A 19018-nucleotide genomic window follows, 5' to 3' on the forward strand; every position below is an offset into this window, starting at 1 on the left:
CAAGACCTGTGTGTGAGGTAGTTAGCACTTCCAAGCATGAATACATGTTCACGCTTGTCAAGAAACATCTCACACATCAGATCAAAATGCTGAACAGGATGTTCTGTTTGTAGCTTTGTTTCCTACCATCTTACACATCTTCAGGATCTCTACAGTCACAAAGTAGCCTGTGATGCCCCCATAAGTATCCCTGGACGCTAACAAAATGTGAGGCACAGAGGCCAAAACCATCTAGGCTGGGAAGGTGTGCTGTGTGTCCAAACCTATCTCAGCCAGGACCACCTTCCCACCCACTTTTTGGGCAACCCTCAGACGATGGCAGTTGCTAACTTAGAAAAAAAAAATGCACAGTGGAGGAGGCAAAAGGATTATTTTTAAGAAAGAGCACAATCTAACTTTTCTCTCAACCACCCACTCCACACCACCTCCTCATTCCCTTGTCTCTCCTGCTTGTTCTTCCATTTCGCTTCCCTTCCCCAGCTTCTCTCTCCCCATGGCTCCGTGCACCACGCTCTCACACACGTTTCCTTCTCTGTGTCCCCAGCTGGGACACCAGCTCTGACGCCACACTGGGAATAGCAGCTGTGAAAGGACTTGGAGCTGCTGCTGAGCTCAGAGGGGGATATGAAGCTAGCTCGCTTCCTCCTCAGGGCTCCAAATGTGTAAAAATCAAACATTTATTTTTTAGAAACCCGGTCTTGACACCAAAGCCATGAAGAAAATAGAAAGCGTTAGGTTATAAACTAAATGAACCTGTTAATTATGCCATCTTCTTAATGTGCCTAATACTGGAAGAGATTTCGTTTACTTCTTAAAAATGCCCTTTCATGTTTTTGTAGAGACAAGGTCTCACTACATTGCCACGGAGAAAGCACAGCAGCTATTCACAGGGGTAATCATGGAGTATTACAGTTTTGAACTCCTGGGCTCTGATGATCCTCCCACCTCAGCCTCTGGAGTAGCTGCGACTATAGGCATGTGCCACGGTGCCAGCTCATGCCACCTTAATATGGTTTCCGAAGGGGGGCTGCCTGAGTTCTCTGTGGAATAGTGAGCATTTTTAAGTGTATATGAAAACTTCATGTGCCTTGCAGTTCAGTTTCATCCATCACCTGTGGTTAACAAGCAGCTCCACACACTCAGGAATTACCTACCCAGACCAAAATCCCACTTTGGCAATAGACAAAATAATGAGGCACTTTCCAAAGTGGGATAATTAAAAGTGAAGACAAGATTTTATGTGTCAAGGGAGAAAGGCAAGGCAGGGAAACATAAACACGATGTGCCAGGCTTAAAAACAAGAAAATCAGCTGGATCTCTATCTAGTATATAAGAAATATTTAGACCAATAAAAGCAATGCTTACATCTTTCTCTGTAGTAATTCATTCACTCAGTTACTCCTCAATAAACATATATCAAGCACATACTATGTGCCAGGCATTGTGCGGCGCCAAAGACAACAAAGTGAACTAGACAACCTGATCTTTGTTTTCATGGAGCTTACAATCTAGCATCAGCTCAAGACAAACCTGTAGGCTCTCAAAAATCATGTGTTAAAACATATATTCTGAAGGAAACATAAGGCATTGAGAAAGAATAATGAAGGGGAATCTGCACTAGAGAGAGTAGTAAGGAAAGGACTCTCTGAAGAGGTAAAATGTAAAAGCCAGAACATAAAGGAACAGAAAAGCCAACCAGGACAAGAATGGGCTGACCATTTTAGGAAGACAAGTTTGCATGAGCAAAGGCCCTGAGGCAGAAAAGGTTTTACCACCAAGGAACTACAACATCAATGGATCTGGAGTAAAGTGAGCAAGGAGAGAATGGCACATCACAGGACTGGGCTATGATGCCCAATTGAAGTTTCATTCTTAGGACAATGGGAAGTTTTCAGCAGAGGAAGGACATGGTCCAATTTATACTTTATGATGATCAATTGTGCTTCTCTATGAAGACATACTTGAAAAGCAGAGACTGTTACAGTGTCTATGCAAGACGTGATGATTCCCTAGACAAAAATGTAACAGCAAAACTGAAAAGGAACAGACAAATTCAGATCTATTTTAAATGCTGAACCAACAGAAATCATTGAAGGATTGCATATGGGGGTAAAAGCAAGGAAAGAATCAAAGATGACTCCCATCAAGTTACTATTTATATGTGGGTTATTTAGTTTTTGTTTTTCTCAGAAGTATAAGCATCACATCATGCACTGCCAGACACATGTGGGAATCTTGTCTATGGGACATGATATGTCTATGGACATAAGCAACTCAAACACCATAGGTCACAGAACAACATAAATTGTTATGTGGCTGTTCCTGAGAGACAATAATAGTATACTAGGCAAGTATTTCATTAAGTCAGTTTTCCCACAAGAATTTTGTCATTATGTTGGTGCCAGAGCCCCATGGCTTCCCCCAAAATCGTGGGGTTAAATGTCTTTCTATGTCTAGGTGCAAACACTCTGACTTTTAAACAGAACTGTACCAAATAATTAACTACCAATCCATCAAAGCAGCTGAGGATATACAGCAGTTTCTAAGAGGACTTTCGTGTTAAATTGGATAACTCACATCAAATATGCCAAAGGCATATTAGTGTATAACTTATTGATCAGCAGAAACAAAACTATAAAATGCATATTTATAAACAATTTTTTACGATCATTGAACAATTTAGTCCTTAACAACTGTCTCTCCATAGGATCCCTTCAGAAAGCCAGTATACAACATAATGCAGTATTCCCCCAGGAAGACACCTCTGAGGGGAAAAAGAATGGATTGCCTTGTTTATTTTACATGCTGTATTCAAACTGGGCCCCAAATGCACAGAATGCAACAGTATTCTGTAGTTGATACACATGGGGTCTCAGCATCTTCTTGATCTGTTCATTCCTTATGACCTATCTGAGTGCTGCTGGAACTGTTTCCACTGCCCTTCTCAAAAGCTGATAAATAATTTTAATCTCAAAATTCCTGGGCCCATTTGTCTAAGTAAGCACCTCTTTACTTTTTAACATTTATAGTGATAATGCACTCTTGTTCTTAAACTGAAGAATGAAAGACAAGTTATAAAAGACACAGAGAGAGGGAGAGAAAGAGAGAGAGAGAGAGAGAATGAGAAAGAGAGAGCAGACAATCACATGCACAATGGACAGAACACTTGACACTGGCTCAGGCCTTGACAGAGAGATACAGAGTAAATTGAGATAAACGGTAGTCATTTATTTGGAAAAGAATGTTATCTTTTGTTCCTCCAGACTATTAACTATGCCATGTTTATGTGCATTTGAAAGACTTTTCTCAAAACAGACTCCACTACGTTAATTGATATATAAAGGATCCCTTTCAGACAGACTTTCCCCCAGTACTTCAGTGAAAAGTACATAACTTGAGTCTCCTGCCTTCTGGTCCTTCAAAGTCTTAAATTTATTTCAATGTGTTTAATTTCGATTTCGTGACCCATCTCAAGCTCTCCTCCGAGCTTTTGTCTTTAATTCGATGGTCCACCTGTATTGCTCCTCTCAGCACCGCACTTCTCCAGCTTCCTAAGCCACCTGCTCAGTTCCAACGGTGAGACTATAAAAAATTCACATCACTATGCCTCACACCCAATTTAATTTAACTCTGTAAATTCACTTTTCAACACCCTTGAGCTGTTCATTCTAATTTGGCCTGTCATCACCTGCAATGACTGAACCCGATCTTTATCTGTGCCATCCATAATGCATTTTATTGCAGGGTCCATATTTCTGCAACTGTAGCAAAGACATGAAGAATGTATAGAGCTCTGCCAACATGAAAAGCTGTCACTGTGTAACTCCTGTTGGGGAATCTTCCAAAATTGGCATGTGTTTCTACTGCACATATTCATTCTCAGTTCAGCCACAATATTTGGCCCATGTAGCCAAATATTCTCCACATTAAAGAAACAAAAAGCAACATACATATACACCTAAACACACAGCCTATCCTATCACTCGAATCCAAGGGTGTTCTTTGACCTCCTGTTGTTCTGCTCTTAGTAACACTTTTATCCAATGTATGACATCTAATACATTCAACATCTTAATAACTGTGTCACTCTACAGACCTCTCTTACAGGATGATTTTCCACAATTCCTATTTAAATCACTGACCTGGCTCACAACCTGGTTAAATGTCACCTGTAATGCTGACATTTGGAAAGATATGTAAATATATAGACATACACTCTCACCTTCACCTACTGTCTCAATAGAAGCTATTTCTAAGCACAAATAATGCAAAAAATTCTTTAAGTCTTCCAGTTACTGTTTATTGATATAGTTAAATAAATACCATCTGCAACACAACCCTATTAATATTACACACAAAAATGTAGAATACACAGCTATGCCTGAACTTTGTCAGGCCTTTTCTGATCAACTCAGAATCTTACCAGATGACCTCCTAGATCAACCTGCCGGTACAAGCAAAGCATCTCCACAGACATTATCCTTTAGAACAGACCATCTCAGTATTACAGTGGCCCTCCCCTTTAGCCACAGGATTCAAAAAGATGTCCTTCTCAAAGATGTGGGAGTGAGACAGAGAGAGGCACCAACGCTCAGAGTACTCACTGAGAGGTTTTAGGATGCTGCTGCTGGATTCATCAGCATTTTCAATATCTGATTTGTCAGAGTAGTTCTCAGAGATTCTCTCCTTTTCCTTCTTTTCTTTGTGGCCTGCCTTTCTCTTGTGACGTCTCCTTCTCCTGTAACTCTTCGGCACATGGACTCCGATGTAAATGGTATGGTGGCCTAAGGAAGGTACACGAATCACCAGTCAGTTCAAACCACATTCTGTACTGCAGATAAATTGCATAAGATGCACAGATCAGAAGAAAATGTCTATAAATTCAACATTACCATCCTATATTTAACAAACTCCAGAAAAATAAAATTTCCTCCCAATTTTCAATTAGCTTCAGTATAATACAAGCTAGTGGTTGACACCAGGACTCTGTGAGAGCCTACTCTAATTCTGCCCAGATAGACTACTTTTGTTTAGGAAAACCAAGGAATATCAAACTGGAAATCAGGAATCCTTCATGTTGGTCATACCTCTGCCATCAATTAGCTGTCTGACCTTAAGCATGTATCTCTTAACCACTCTGGGCCTCAACTTCATCATTTCTAGAAGGAAAGACTTAAACTGGGTAGTCCCTAGAGGCCCCTCCAGTTTCAACCTTACATGAGTCTATGATTGTACTGGGTAGGGTTAGTGCCTGCTGGAAAAGGAGCTGCTGGCGCTGCAAAAACAAAGATTTAACTTAAAGTTCAAAAAGTCATTTTGCAAGGGGTAAGGCTTTACATTAAAACTTTTTTTTTTTACCTAATCAGCAAAATAGAGACTTAGAACTGGGACAAACTGAGAAAAATAAGACATACTTGGAGAAAAGATTTTAGAAATACTCAAACGTTCACACTAGGAAACAGCTAAAATGAATGTCAGCTACAGTGCCATTCTCATTTTTCTTTTTTCGTTTCCAAAAGTTTCTAAAAACTGGTTGTTGCAATGATAAAAATAAACCGAGCCCAGCAAAAATTGCCTTGAAGAGAAGGGCATGAGGAAAAAAGATTGTGAAATGCTTTCAGCTCTCTAGATGGAAGGAGCTGCAAAACTGACAAGTGGTATTATTTTTACAAAATCTAATAAGACAAAAAAGAAAGAAACTCAAAGTTCCACATCATTTTTTTAAATTGGAAAACTTCTACTTTCACTTTAAATACAGTGTAACTTCTGTATTTTAGGGACTACCATTTCAGAAATAATGCGAACACTTTTTTTCTGAACTGCAAATTAGATTACATTTTCTCATTTATGGGTTTTATTTCCCATTTCTGGAAATATTCCTTGATGACAACTTTGCAATGCCACAGCCAATATCACATACCTACATCCAAATACATGTACATACAGTATGTATGATACAAACTGTCACGAACTACTTTCCACAGTAACCTACGGGGTATATCTAAAAACACCATAATTGGCAGGGGTGTTTCCTTAAATTGGCAGGCTTAAAAGAATTATATGCTCCTTCAGGAAAGATATTCCAGCTAAGCAATGCAGAACCGAAGTGAATGGGTTAGTATTCAAAAGAAGACATCAGATGCTTGAATGAAGTTGGAGGCATCTTTACATAAAGCAAGACCTTCTTCCCAACACACACGCAGCAACTCAGCTACTACAAAACACAGTGAAATTCTCCCCACAGAATGTGTGCCAGTGAGAAATGTATCATGTCTAACCATTTGCAAGTAAATGGTTCTCATGGGAAAACTATATTATACTAGGAAGTAGGAAATGTCTCAGAAACAATGTGAATTAAGAAACAGTGTCAATTGTTTCCTGTGCTCCAGTTACTGAGGGAGTCCTGAAGTTTTATCTCAACTCTCAACAATGTAAGTGAGCAAAGCCAACCAATTGCTTCAATAAATCAAACACAAAATGCTTGGTTGTTTTCAAGAAAACACACACAAATTAAGAGGTTGGAAAATTTTTTTTAACCTGTCACATTAAATATTTTCTATTCACCTTATTAAATAGGGCAAATAAGCAAAAAACGGTAATGAAACTACATTGCCATATTGATGTTATATAGAAAGATTTTTTAAATTATATTTACCCAAATCTGCATAGTACATTTGATCAAATCATTCAATTGACAGTCTATATGGTGGATAAGATGCTAAGGTAAGATTTCTGGCTAGGAAGTGTCATCGTTGTCAATCTAATGAAAGAGTTACGCCAGTTCAGAGAGTGAGCCACCAAACCCTGGAGAGAAATGCACTTGACTTTTTGGAGCCTACTTTGAGTTGCAGTAAGTGGTGCCATTTTGTTCGCATTGTGATGATAGGCATCCTCTCAGCAGCAGATTCGGTCTATCCCCATTTCCTCCAATGCCTCCTTCTTGGTTTTCCCTGTGCACTTCCATACAGGTGTGGGAACTTTCAGAATTGACACTGTGCTATGGAGTGCTATGGTGCCCAGATGCCAAGCAGAAATGTGGTTCCTCTCAAGACATGCCACATTTTAGGCATTTAAAAATCAGCTTTATTGGGGTGTAATTTATAAACAATAAAATCCACTCATTTTAACGATACAGAGTCAATGATTTTAGTATATTTATAGAGTTGTGCAACGATCGTCATAATCCAATTTTAGAACATTTCCACCAGTCCAAAAAGATCCCTCACACCCATTTGCAGTCACTCTCTGTTCCCACTCCTGTCTAATGCAACCACTCTTGACCATTTTTTAACACTCTTAGTGATGGCCTCTGCGAAGTTACCATTCTCTGGTACTCACATGGCAATGAACTTTTTGTAGACATCCTAGCACAATAAAATACAATATTCCCTGGATGAGGAAGATACTGCCTTCCCACAACTGGCAGAGGAAATCATGCGCCTGAGCTGAGCAATTCAAAACTTAAAGCATCCTCAAAGCATCCTCCTCCTCCTCTCACACATGATTGGCAACTAAATTTTCCTTTTCTGTCTTGTGTTCAGGAAGAGGAGAAGGAACATGGTTCCATGGGTAAGCAAACCTTGACAGGCTCAGCGACAGCACTTGCTGCTTCATCAGTTACTTCTCAACCTCTCTCACTTCAGCTTCCTTGCCTATGAGAAGAGAGCAAGGTAGCCTTGCTTTGGTGGATAGCGTAATATAGACATGCTGTCTCAAAGGGACAATCAAATACTTAATAAGCTATATGTGCCAAGTAGCCAAAATACCAAAAGTAAAATGAGCTGCAATGGAAGCTTTCTCACTGCCCCCACAGAATACCTGTCATCATGATCAATAGAAGCAGCATTACTGTTGAAAATATGCTATGATTGATGAGAATATCATATGTGGATCTCAGTATTTATTTTCATTAAAATCTCTTTATCTGTTTCAGGGATATGTCATGAAGACTGATGACTATTTTTAAAATTATAACTGATAAAATGACTGCAAGCTCTTAGGGAAGTCACAAAGTTGAGGGTATAGTATTGTTTTACATGTACTATAGACAAGCTTTCCAACCCAGCAAGGGACTATAAAACGGTAAGACCATGAAAGAAAGAGGGATAGTTACCTGCTTCTTATAAAGAACTTTTTAGGCTAAAAAAAAATTCTCTGCTAGAAAACTCAGGAAATACTGCTTCCGATGATAATGTAAAAAGGAGGTGTGGAAAAAATTTTAAGAGCTATAATGTATAAGGAAGAAGTGATTGTTTTAAACTATATCAAAATAAATGTTACATGCTTGCTACTGAAACTTCATGAAGTAAAACTACTGGAATCTACACTTGACAGTGTTCATTTAGGTGTGCAGTCGAAGAGTATTCAGTCCTTGATTTGGCAGTGGCTTCAGTATCATGTGTTCAAATAAATACCCTGCATGCCTTTCTCTGACAGATGGTGCAAGTTCCCAACAAACTCTAAATATCTCAGGAATATCTCCCAATCCATACCACAGCCAGTACTACTGGAAAGAAAACATGGCTTTCCTGGGTATCGCTGAATGTCAGAAATGATCACTACGTGATTCTTGTTTCTTCCCATCCTTACATGCTCCACCCCAGTTGCAAGTAGGAAGTACTATGATGCTAAATTATCCCAATTCCTGAAATATTTCTAACCTAACTTCATACTTCTCATAGTTGCTATAATGTTTTCTGGCAAGGAGAAAACTTACACTTAGTAACTCTGGAGCCATTCAAATTAAGATGGCTTTCACAGATACACATTTTGCTACCAAGGATGATTTAACACTTTGAAGTATGAAAACCTTCAAGCCAGAAAAGGGTTTTAAATCAGCCAAACTACAAATTCTATAGCTGAGTGGATGGTTAACAACATATGCCTCTATATGTAAGACAGATCTATTAGCTCCTTCCTGGGAAACATGTTGCTGTGTTTACTGTACATACAGATGATAGCAACTATTTAGTGAATGCTTACAAGCATGCCAGGCACTGCAAGGTGTTTTATATCTACCAACTAATGCAATCCTGCTCCTATCCCCATTGTACAGGTGCAAAAACCACAGTTAGAGGAAGTCAACGACATTATCATCAGTTAACTTTTTATGAAGTGTTATCTTCATAAAACCCCACAGGAGAAATATGTCTCTGCTCTCAGTATCAAGACTAGTTGAGTGCTTCATCACTACTTTGATGGTGTGTTCTGTAAAACATATTATGTTTATATCATAAACGTAATAACTTATTATGTCTCCTTCCTCATTGGCTGCTAAAAGAAGAATAGACACATTTTAGACAAACCTGTAGTGAGTATAGTTTCATGACATGCATTTTATACACTAACCTCACTCTTCCAACTTTTCAACACTTACTTTCCCTTCACCCTAAACCTTTTTGGAATAAGGTAGTATATAATTTTTTAACCTGATATATCAGTACTGTACTCTATCTAAAGGATCACCAAAGGACAGGTAAAATCTTTACCCAGAAGTCTACCTTTCCCCACCTCCCACCACCCATCCCCTATATCCAGCCTCTTACATACATCTCTAAATAAACACTGAGGGATATTCCAAATTTGATTTATAGCCACACTCTTACTGTTTCAGCTGAATTTCTGTTCTCTCCAGTTCAAAGCAAAGATTCTACAACATGCAGTATTTTATATACTTCTTTCAGAACTAATCAGCAATATTCCCAAAATATGAGTTAAATATTGCCTTTCCTGGCTTATCTAACATAACCTGGTCTTCTGCCAAGATGCCCAAAACATGTTGAAGCTATTGCCAAGAAGAATGTAGGAAGAGCATAATTAAGAGATTTATTATTTTTTTAATTAAGAAAAGAAAAAATGTAGAGAGGCGGAGACCTTGGATGAGTGACAGATTATAGAAAGATTCTGCAAAGACTTTATTTGTTAGACCAAAACAAAAAATTCTCAATTAAAAGTATATGCATAAGAAAACTTAAACCAAACCATAGTATCAAGTCCAGGCACAGTGGACACTGTGTGATTGGCACTTTTATTTAATAATAAATAGACAAGTATGTATAATCCTAAACACTTTAATAAAATACAAGTAATTTTTTTTTTTTTTTTTTTGAGACAGAGTCTTGCTCTGTTGCCCAGGCTGGAGTGCAGTAGCATGATCTCGGCTCACCGCAATCTCTGCCTCCCCGGTTCAAGTGATTCTCCTGCCTCAGCCTCCCGAGTAGCTAGGATTACAGGCATGTGCCATCACGCCCAACTAATTTTTTTGTATTTTTAGTAGAGGTGGGGTTTCACCATGTTGTCTAGACTGCTTTCGAACTCCTGACCTCAAGTGATCCACCCACCTTGCCTCCCAAAGTGCTAGGATTACAGGCATAAGCCACCATGCTCAGCCAAAATACAAGTAATTTGTTAGCTTATTATTCTCAAACCCATAAGAGTGTCCATCAGCAGCTCTAATAAGATACAAGCAAAGTAACATTGCTAATTTACTGGTATAAATACCAGCTCATGAAAAGAAAACCCTCTTCAAAAAGCACAGTGTAATCTTGCAGTTACCAGGGGGTAAACCAGCCCTTTATGAAATGTTTGCATGAGGGTCCTGACTCAGAACAAGGGATGATTTCTATTTTTATATATTGGATAAGGGCAATTTTTTACATAAAAAAAGTATGTGTTTATTAATAGATAATTACATATTACATATGTAATTTATGTACAGATAATTTTGAATACTGATGAGTAATTTATTTTAATTTTAATGCTACCAATTACATAGGACCAGGCATGCAAGCAAATGGCAAATGTGAGGGAAAACAGGGAAATACTTTTCGTCCCACTGAACTGCATGGGAATTTTATATACTGAAACCCTCCTAGAAATCCTCAAGGCAACCTGAGGTTCCCCAAGCAAGACTGATAAGAAATCTTAGCTTGGTACTTGATGTTTACTGAGCACAGCACTATTAATATTTAATACTTGATGATGATAATAATAGTGATAATCTCTAGGCAAGAACTAAGAGCTACAGAATAAAAGGTCTCAAAGGAGATGCAAGCTTATGATTGTTAGCTAGACTCCTGTCCTTTAGCTCAGCAAACATATGCATCTGTCTTCCAAGAGCTCATTTTTAACAAAAGAGTTCTATTAATTACAGTCTTAGATGAAGGTGAGGAGCCTAAGACAACACACTGAAGTTAAGCTTCCTTTGCAGTTTCCATTATTAATGGTCAATAATAAAGGCAAAAACTGACTGGCACTCTATAAAGTCTGAATTTGTGAATATGTTTATAGAAATACGACTTTAGTATTTTCAGTGATCATCAATTATTTGAAAAGATCTTAGCTAGAAAAACAAGAATTTCCTCGTAAAGTTACTTCAGGAATCTACCTTAAAGAATTAACGGAATTAAAAATCAGGTTACCCTATGTAAACCTCAGTTCCTGACAAGCTTTTCAATCTTCAAAGTTGATTCTCCAAAATAATGTTAACTTTCCTCTAGCAAAATCTTTTATATCCATATCTATAGATACAAAACGTATCTAAATCTATATAATTATATCTACATAGATATAAATTTACCCATACAAATATCTATGTATCTATCTCTATATAATCTTTATAGAGAGATTATATATAAATATATATATATATTTTTTAAAGGCACAATCTGAATTAAACATAGTCTCCCACTGTGTCTGGTACACAAAGGTGCTCCATAAATGTTGATCCTATTTCTCCCTTCCCTTTTCAAAGGGAAAAAAACAGCACAGTTTTTTCTCATTCCCACCCACCTCCAGCCCTGATAATAACTAACTTGTGAACACTCTTTGTTCTCCAGAACATTCACCTAGAGGAGGGCAAAAGAGTCAACCTCAGACCTATTCTTAACTTGTCCCTTAATGGGCAGTTTTAGCCATCCTACAGAGTTGAGCTCTTCAACAAAGGCAGCACCTTCCATAACCTCAGCCTTCCCTAACTCTGTCCAGAAGCAAGGGCTTGGCAATCTCCACCCCGATTTGGGTAAAGTTTCCCCCAGGGCTTTTAATGGCTCACTGCCAATCCACAGAACACAGGTCTGTAAGTCCTTCACTTGCTCCGACAAGACAGGGTAGAGACAAAAGGCCTAGGAAGGCCAGCACTAGGCAGAACAGTGCTCGGAGTGAACAGGAGCCACCCAGCGGGAAGACATGAACCCTCCACTTATCCCTACACCCAGAACCACCCCACAGGGGCTGCTGCATTGTAACATGCAGTACACATGCCGTCAGACAAAATCCACCTGTAAGCCAAACACAGAGAACTGAGAGTTTCCATCATTTCTCTTTGGTCACCATGTGCACAAGTGAACGGGAAGTAGGGTTGGAAGATACAAAACAATAGCTAATTCGATGGTCACCGATAACTGGATTTGCAATTGCAGCCAGAGAGGCAGCTTAGAGAGACACATAAACGCACACACTCACACTCTCATCCCAACCACATTGTCCATCTCTGACTCTATTATGGCTTCTCTTTTTGCAGTGGCCTAAGCCCTGGCTGGGCAATAGGATGAAGAGTCCTTGGTTGCTATGGAAAGGTAATTTGCAATATAGTTAATACACTCATGGTTAATCAGGTATCAACTATTTAATATAATATATAAATATTATATATAATTTTAATATATATTTATCTATTATCATAATTATATATCACATATGCAAAATATTATATATGGTTATATATTTTATTGTATTAATAGATGAACATATTTTTAAATATATAATGTAAAATGTTGATATAAATATTTAATATATTAAATATTAATTTATATTTGTTATAAAATATAAATATTACAGTTCACATCATTCCCTTCCCTCGCATACACATATGTAGGCAAATGAGATGTAGATAATATCATAGGGCTATAAAAATCACCCAGAAGTAAGGAAAGTGCTATGAGAGACTTCTGTTAGCCTAGAATCCCAGAATCTTCATGACTGTGGTTTTCCACATGCACCCAGGAAAAAGAAGGACGACATTCGTTGACACAGAAGCACATAATTATACTTTTAAAGTGGCCAAAAAATCACTTTAACTGGTTCAGCCTCTTCATTTACCAGTGATCTAACTAAAGCCAAACAGCCAGTTAATGACATATGGAGACTAGGACTCCTAGTGCCCCGGATGTATAAGCCTTCCTTTCCCATTTTTCCACTATCATGGTACCAGTCCTCCACCCATCCCTCCCATCCTCCACTGTCTGGAAAACATAGCCAAAAGAATAATAACGATTAATCCTTTCAAGTTAGTAATTATCGAGAAGGGAAAAATAGGCTCAGGATTCTCTGGAAATGTTTCTGTCTTAGAGTCATAGAATGACAAATTGAAATCCACAACCCTTAGTTTCATAAGCTGCTCCAAAATATGATAATGTTCTGGCTGGGACATCTGTCTTCCCACTTACCACCAGCGGTCATTCAAATGCTGAGGCCAGTCTTGTGTTTTCTTTCCCTCTCACCTCTCTGTACGCTCTTTCAACACCTTTTATTCCTTTCAGTTCTTTCCACTGCCTGTTCTTCCAGGTGCTTCTCCTAGTTCTCATCCATCTCCCTACCTAAATTCCTCTTCCTCTGCAGAGGGAATCAACCTCAAGCACACTCTTTTGGGATGAGCACGGCCTTGGGAAAGTCAGAACACCTAGATCCTTGTCCTAGTTATTCCAGCTCCTACCAGTGTTACCTCGAGCAAATCATTTAACTTCTTCATGGTTCCTCTAGCCATCTGCAAGCTGAGAATATTGAACTAAATTTTCTCTAAGATCCTTTCTAGTTCTAAAACATCTATAATAATTCCAAATATTTTAAGTAGTTAAGTGAAGTGGAGCACATAGAGGGAAAGGCTAAAAGTTTTCCAGCATCACCTTAAAGTCTCTTCCTAACTTCTCATAATGATAGTTGTCTCTTGGGCACTCTTCAGTCTACCCCAATTTGATTCCCAACTAACCATGACACGTCACCACATTGCTAACAAAAGTTACCAATCACCTTCTTTTTGCCAAATCCAGTAGCTACTATTTAGTCCTCATCTTACCGGACTTCAAGGCAGCATTCAGCACTGTCAATCACTAGCTCCTTATTTAAAAAGCCCTCTTCTCGGCCTCAGAGCTTTCACTCTCTTCCCGGTTTTCCTCCTACTTCTATGACTGCACTTTGTTAATCTCCAAAAGTTGGCACTTGCAGAGTCCAATCCAGTTCTGTTCTCACTCCATTCTTTGACCCTAGGCAATATCATCCATTCCTATGGCTTTAAATGCTAGCTATATGCCTAGGGCTCCCAGATTTATATCTCCATCCCTGTCCTTTCTTCTTAGCTCCTGCTTGTATAGTCAACTACCAGCTTCAGAGTTCTACTTGGATATCTCACAGGTGCTTCAAATTCAATATATACAAAAGGCTAAACTCCTATCATCCCCCACCACTCTTCTTCCAGTGTTCCCCATCTTACAAAATGGTACATGATCCCCCAAATTGCTCATAGCAGAAATCCAGAAGCAGCCATCCCCATCCATATATCCACCCATCAATTCAACACATTTGTCTCCATCTTTTTTGTCCCCACTCTTGTCCAACCCAAAATCATCTCTCAGTTGAATCCTGACAACAGCCCCCACACTTCTGTCTTTGCCGTCTTGGGACACTGTCTCCACCCAGGAGCCAAAAGAATCTTTTCTAAAATACAAATTTGGTCTTATCACTTCCCTGCTTAAAACCCTTCTGCAGTGTTTCCTTAGTGCACACTCAATAAAATTGTAACATTTACCATAACATAAAAGACCTTGAACTATCTGGGTCCTATCCACCTCAGACTACTCTCTCCCTGTTCACATGGTCCAGCTACCGTAGCCTTATTTCTGTTTCTCAAATGGGCCTAAGTCTTTCTCACCTCTGGACCTTCACACATGCCTGCCTGGAATGCTCCCGATTCTTCACCTAGCAAATTCCTTTTCCACTTTTAGGTCTCAATTTAATGTTATTCTGTAGGACACATATTCCCTGGCCTTCCATGTAAACTCACCTACATATGTGATACATCTCTAAAATTATCATATCAACTAACCTTATGTCCTTAAATAATGGCTGGTTTATTTGACTAAACAATAATCATGGTCCTAGTTACTATGTTACCTAACATTCAATGATACACATAAGCCTGGAAAAGCAACATATTAGAGGTCACACCTGCAACTGTTCTTACCATTTTGGTAGGCTTAAAGAAAAAAAAAAAAAGGCATGGTCCATCAGTTAGTTAAATTTAGTAAGAAGAGTTAACATAAGTACTAATCAACTAATCTGTTGATTACCAGATATCACTATTAGCTTTAGTCTGACAGTGTTCTGCAGTCACAGCAACCATTGGTGAGAAAGTATTGTGCATAAAGATAAATTACATGCAATGATTACATGCAAGGGAGATAATACCTTAAAGTTATGGGGTTAATCCTGGGGGATTTCAAATTGCTTTACTTACATTCCTAGAAAAACTAGGAGATGAGAGGTGCAAATTCTATCTCCTTGTACAAAAAAACTGAGATTCAGAAATTAAGTAACTTCTTAATGGCCTACTGGAAGTATCAAGGTATTTTTCAGGTATTATCCAAAAATTCTTAGAGCATTTCTAGTAGGTGGCTAAGGAGACGGGTTACTCACTGCACTTTGCATGAAGAAGCCATAACCACAAGACAATGATTTGCTTTGTATTATCCAGAAAGGCAGCGGCAGACCAGGAACAGAAAAAGGTCCTGAGACTACTGGTCCACCACCATGTTCTCTGAACCATAGCACAGATGGAATAAAAGCGAGTAAAAACTTGAATAATCAGATACTAATTTAATTTGCCAAACACACGTATCCATTAGATTCAATCATGAGCTTTCATTCTACCTTGAACACATTTTCTTTATTTTTCAGTAGGAATCAAATTTCCTGTTGAAAATTTAATAATCAATTGGGGGTTTGGCAGTAATTTAACCCATCTATAAAAATATAATTCCATTCGTCTAAAGCTGATATACTGGCCAATATTACTAAAATTTAAAACCTCTTTTTATTCCCAGAAGTTTTTGGCCTGGTAAAAGTTACTGAGCATTCCACCATGAAAAATAGTCAATAAAATAATATTTCATGAGGTCTAAAAGTAGAGTCTGTTCTTCCAAAAATCAACAGAGTATGAAGAAAGGTACACACATTGGATATAGCCCTTTGGATAGCTGCCTTCTAATTCTAACTCTATGGAAAGGTAGAAACAATTTACCACATTTGAAAACTTTTTAGCTATTCAGAGAAACGAATTATTTAAGTCATCTATATTGCTGATTCAGTGGCTGTCACTCACCACCCTCACTACCTTCACCTTTCATCCCACCTGGCAATCAGCAGCTCCAGGGATGAGTGTTGGAACCTCCCGTGAACCTATGCCATCGCAGGCTCTCACCTCAGTCACCTAAATGCAATCAGCCAAAAGAGTAAAATAAAATAAAACAAAATAAAATGAAATCGCACCAGCAAGCTCATGACAGCAACAAGAGAGCCTCAACTGATCTTTATTATATTCTTGTTTTACTCATTCTCATCAGGCCCAATTCTCAGTTCTCCCAATGATTTCTAATCTTGTGGTGATAAAAAAGGGGAAATATTTAGTTCACGTTAGATAGTATTATTTCTACACTGTTGCATAATCTCATTTAATTGGCCCCTAAATTACATAATGGCCAGTAGGAAGCAGAATTATTCTAGTCTATGTGGCAGACAGGGGGAAATGCATTTCTATATGCATGTTTAAATACATATACACATACTAGACTCTTGAATCCTTCTCACTGGCAGAAAAATACTACATTCTTGAATCCGTTTTCCAAATGAAGCAACGTTGCAGGCTTTATTATACAATGGACAAGCATTTGTATTTTACCCAGTATACAATTATGGTAATATCCCTCTTCTTGGAAAAAAAGACAATTTAACAAATTAAGGATAATGTGTATCAGAGCAGTCTAACTGTGAAAATTAGATTTCATACCCAGAGCTTAAAGGATGAGAATGAGTCCAAAGGGAAACAGAGAGTAGGCCTTGGGAAATTTCACTGGATCATTCTGGCTTTAGTTTTCCAATATAAGAAGCAGTAGGTAAGCATGATTAGGAAGGCAAAGGACAGATGTAGGGAGAAATGAATTAAGCAAGTAAACAATATTTATGCCAGTTATAATTTTCAGAAAAGAAGATAATAACCAAAGAAAATTATTGGTGAGGCTGTATCCATCAGAAAGAAAAACAACAGAGAGTGGTGGAGTATAAAACACGCCTGTTCCTAATGCCAGGTACAGCAACAATTGCTGTTGGAAGTTCTTAAGAGTTCTAAGGTGAATGACATGCTCCACTGTTTCCATTTTACAAAGAGAAAAATCTATAATCTAAACTGTAAGTTGCTTCCTTCACCTATGCAATGATTTGACGATAGAGCAAGTTTTAAATTTTTATTCTCAAACTCATACTTAGCCACTCTGCTTTGACAACACATGAAAAAAATAAACAATAGAGACTCCCCAAAATAAATATCGAACAACATGTCTCACTAATATGACCAGATAAAAAAGCTTCTAAAAAGAAGCTCAATCTATAGACAAAACTGCTGTAAATGTACTATTTCAGAATTTCTGGATCCTTGCCAAATGCAATGCAAGTACCAAGTGCAATCTGCTATGGCTTAATTGCCATCAAAGAACACCAACACCTAGGATAGGAAATGGCTTCAAGACGGCTTTAGCCCATACTACACTACCAGGGAGTTCTCTACAGCTGGAAAATTCTCAGAAGGAATGTCGGATTCTAGTTTCAAAAACACGGAACTATCATCAGCCTTCCTTGAAGTGAAAGAAATCTATATATAAATATTTAACTTCCCTGACACAGCAAGAGGTGTCAGGCAGCTACAGAGCTAAGTGCTGCATACTTGAGGACCTCTGGCCAGCGTTCAGCTGAGGCCATGAGTAGAAAGGAGCAGGGAGTTGGGAAAGGTCTGCATGGGCTCAACCTTTTCTGGGAAACCTATGTTGCTATTCAAGTACCAACTTTTAAAAACCTCACTGCATTTCTTTAAAGCAGTCCAATGTGTGGATACATTGTTTCTTTTAAGAAGGCTTTTCCTTTAGCAGTATTTGCCCAAGAGTTTCCTCTGTACACACTGTTTTCTGAGCAATTAGAGTGAACAGCAGAGAAGAGGTCAGCAAAATGCAACCGGACACTTATATCTAGTGCTCAGAATAGCCCCAGTCCCAACTTGGCCCCTCCCTTCCCATCCGATAGGTTTTCATTCACTCCTTCTCGGCAATTACGTTTTATACCATTGTAATTATTAAAAAATGTCTACCAGGTCCCACTTTTTTTTAGAAAAAAATACTACCTTCTCCAATACACACGAGTAGATCATTACAATATCCTCTAGCAAGAAATAGGCTTAAGTCATGATTTCATGTCTGTAAAATGTTGAGGTCTTGACTTCCAAAAAGACAAAAGCCTCCATTTCATCATTTTAGTCTGTCTCTTCAAAAAACATACTAGAAGAATGAAAAAGTTTGATAAAGCAGAGGTGTTTAGGCCCTTCTTTTTCTTATCAGTATAAATATATAAATGATATGTCAATGATCTTTGCAAAATCAAACAGGAGTAATATACCAAGGGTAAGATGAGAGGCTGTATCATTTCATTTGAATAAGAGAACTAAGATAACCAAAATTCTTTTTTCTTTTTCTTTTCTCTTTTCTTTTTTTTGAGGCAGGGTCTCACTCTGTCACCCGAGCTGGAGCGCAGTGGCACAATCACAGTTCACTGTAGCCTTGATCTCCTGGGCTCAAACGATTCTCCCACCTCAACCTCCTGAGTAGCTGGGACTACAGGCATGCACCACCACACCCAGCTATGTTTTTTATTATTATTTTTCTGTAGAGATGGAGTTTCGCCATGGGGTTTCGTCATGTTTTCCGGG

The 19018-nt window shown here is 38.4% G+C and overlaps 1 protein-coding gene across 1 annotated transcript in view; it reads right to left on the reverse strand.

Annotated features, from left to right (window-relative positions):
- Positions 1-19018, reverse strand: part of SLC4A4 (solute carrier family 4 member 4) — a 400518-nt gene that overhangs the window by 322577 nt on the left and 58923 nt on the right. Inside the window, exon 3 of the mRNA XM_010384086.2 lies at positions 4605-4784. Coding sequence (XP_010382388.1) covers positions 4605-4784 — 180 coding nt within the window. The remainder of the gene's footprint in view (positions 1-4604; positions 4785-19018) is intronic.

The sequence above is a fragment of the Rhinopithecus roxellana genome, chromosome 2 (genome assembly GCF_007565055.1).
Source record: "Rhinopithecus roxellana isolate Shanxi Qingling chromosome 2, ASM756505v1, whole genome shotgun sequence".
Lineage (NCBI taxonomy): Eukaryota > Metazoa > Chordata > Mammalia > Primates > Cercopithecidae > Rhinopithecus > Rhinopithecus roxellana.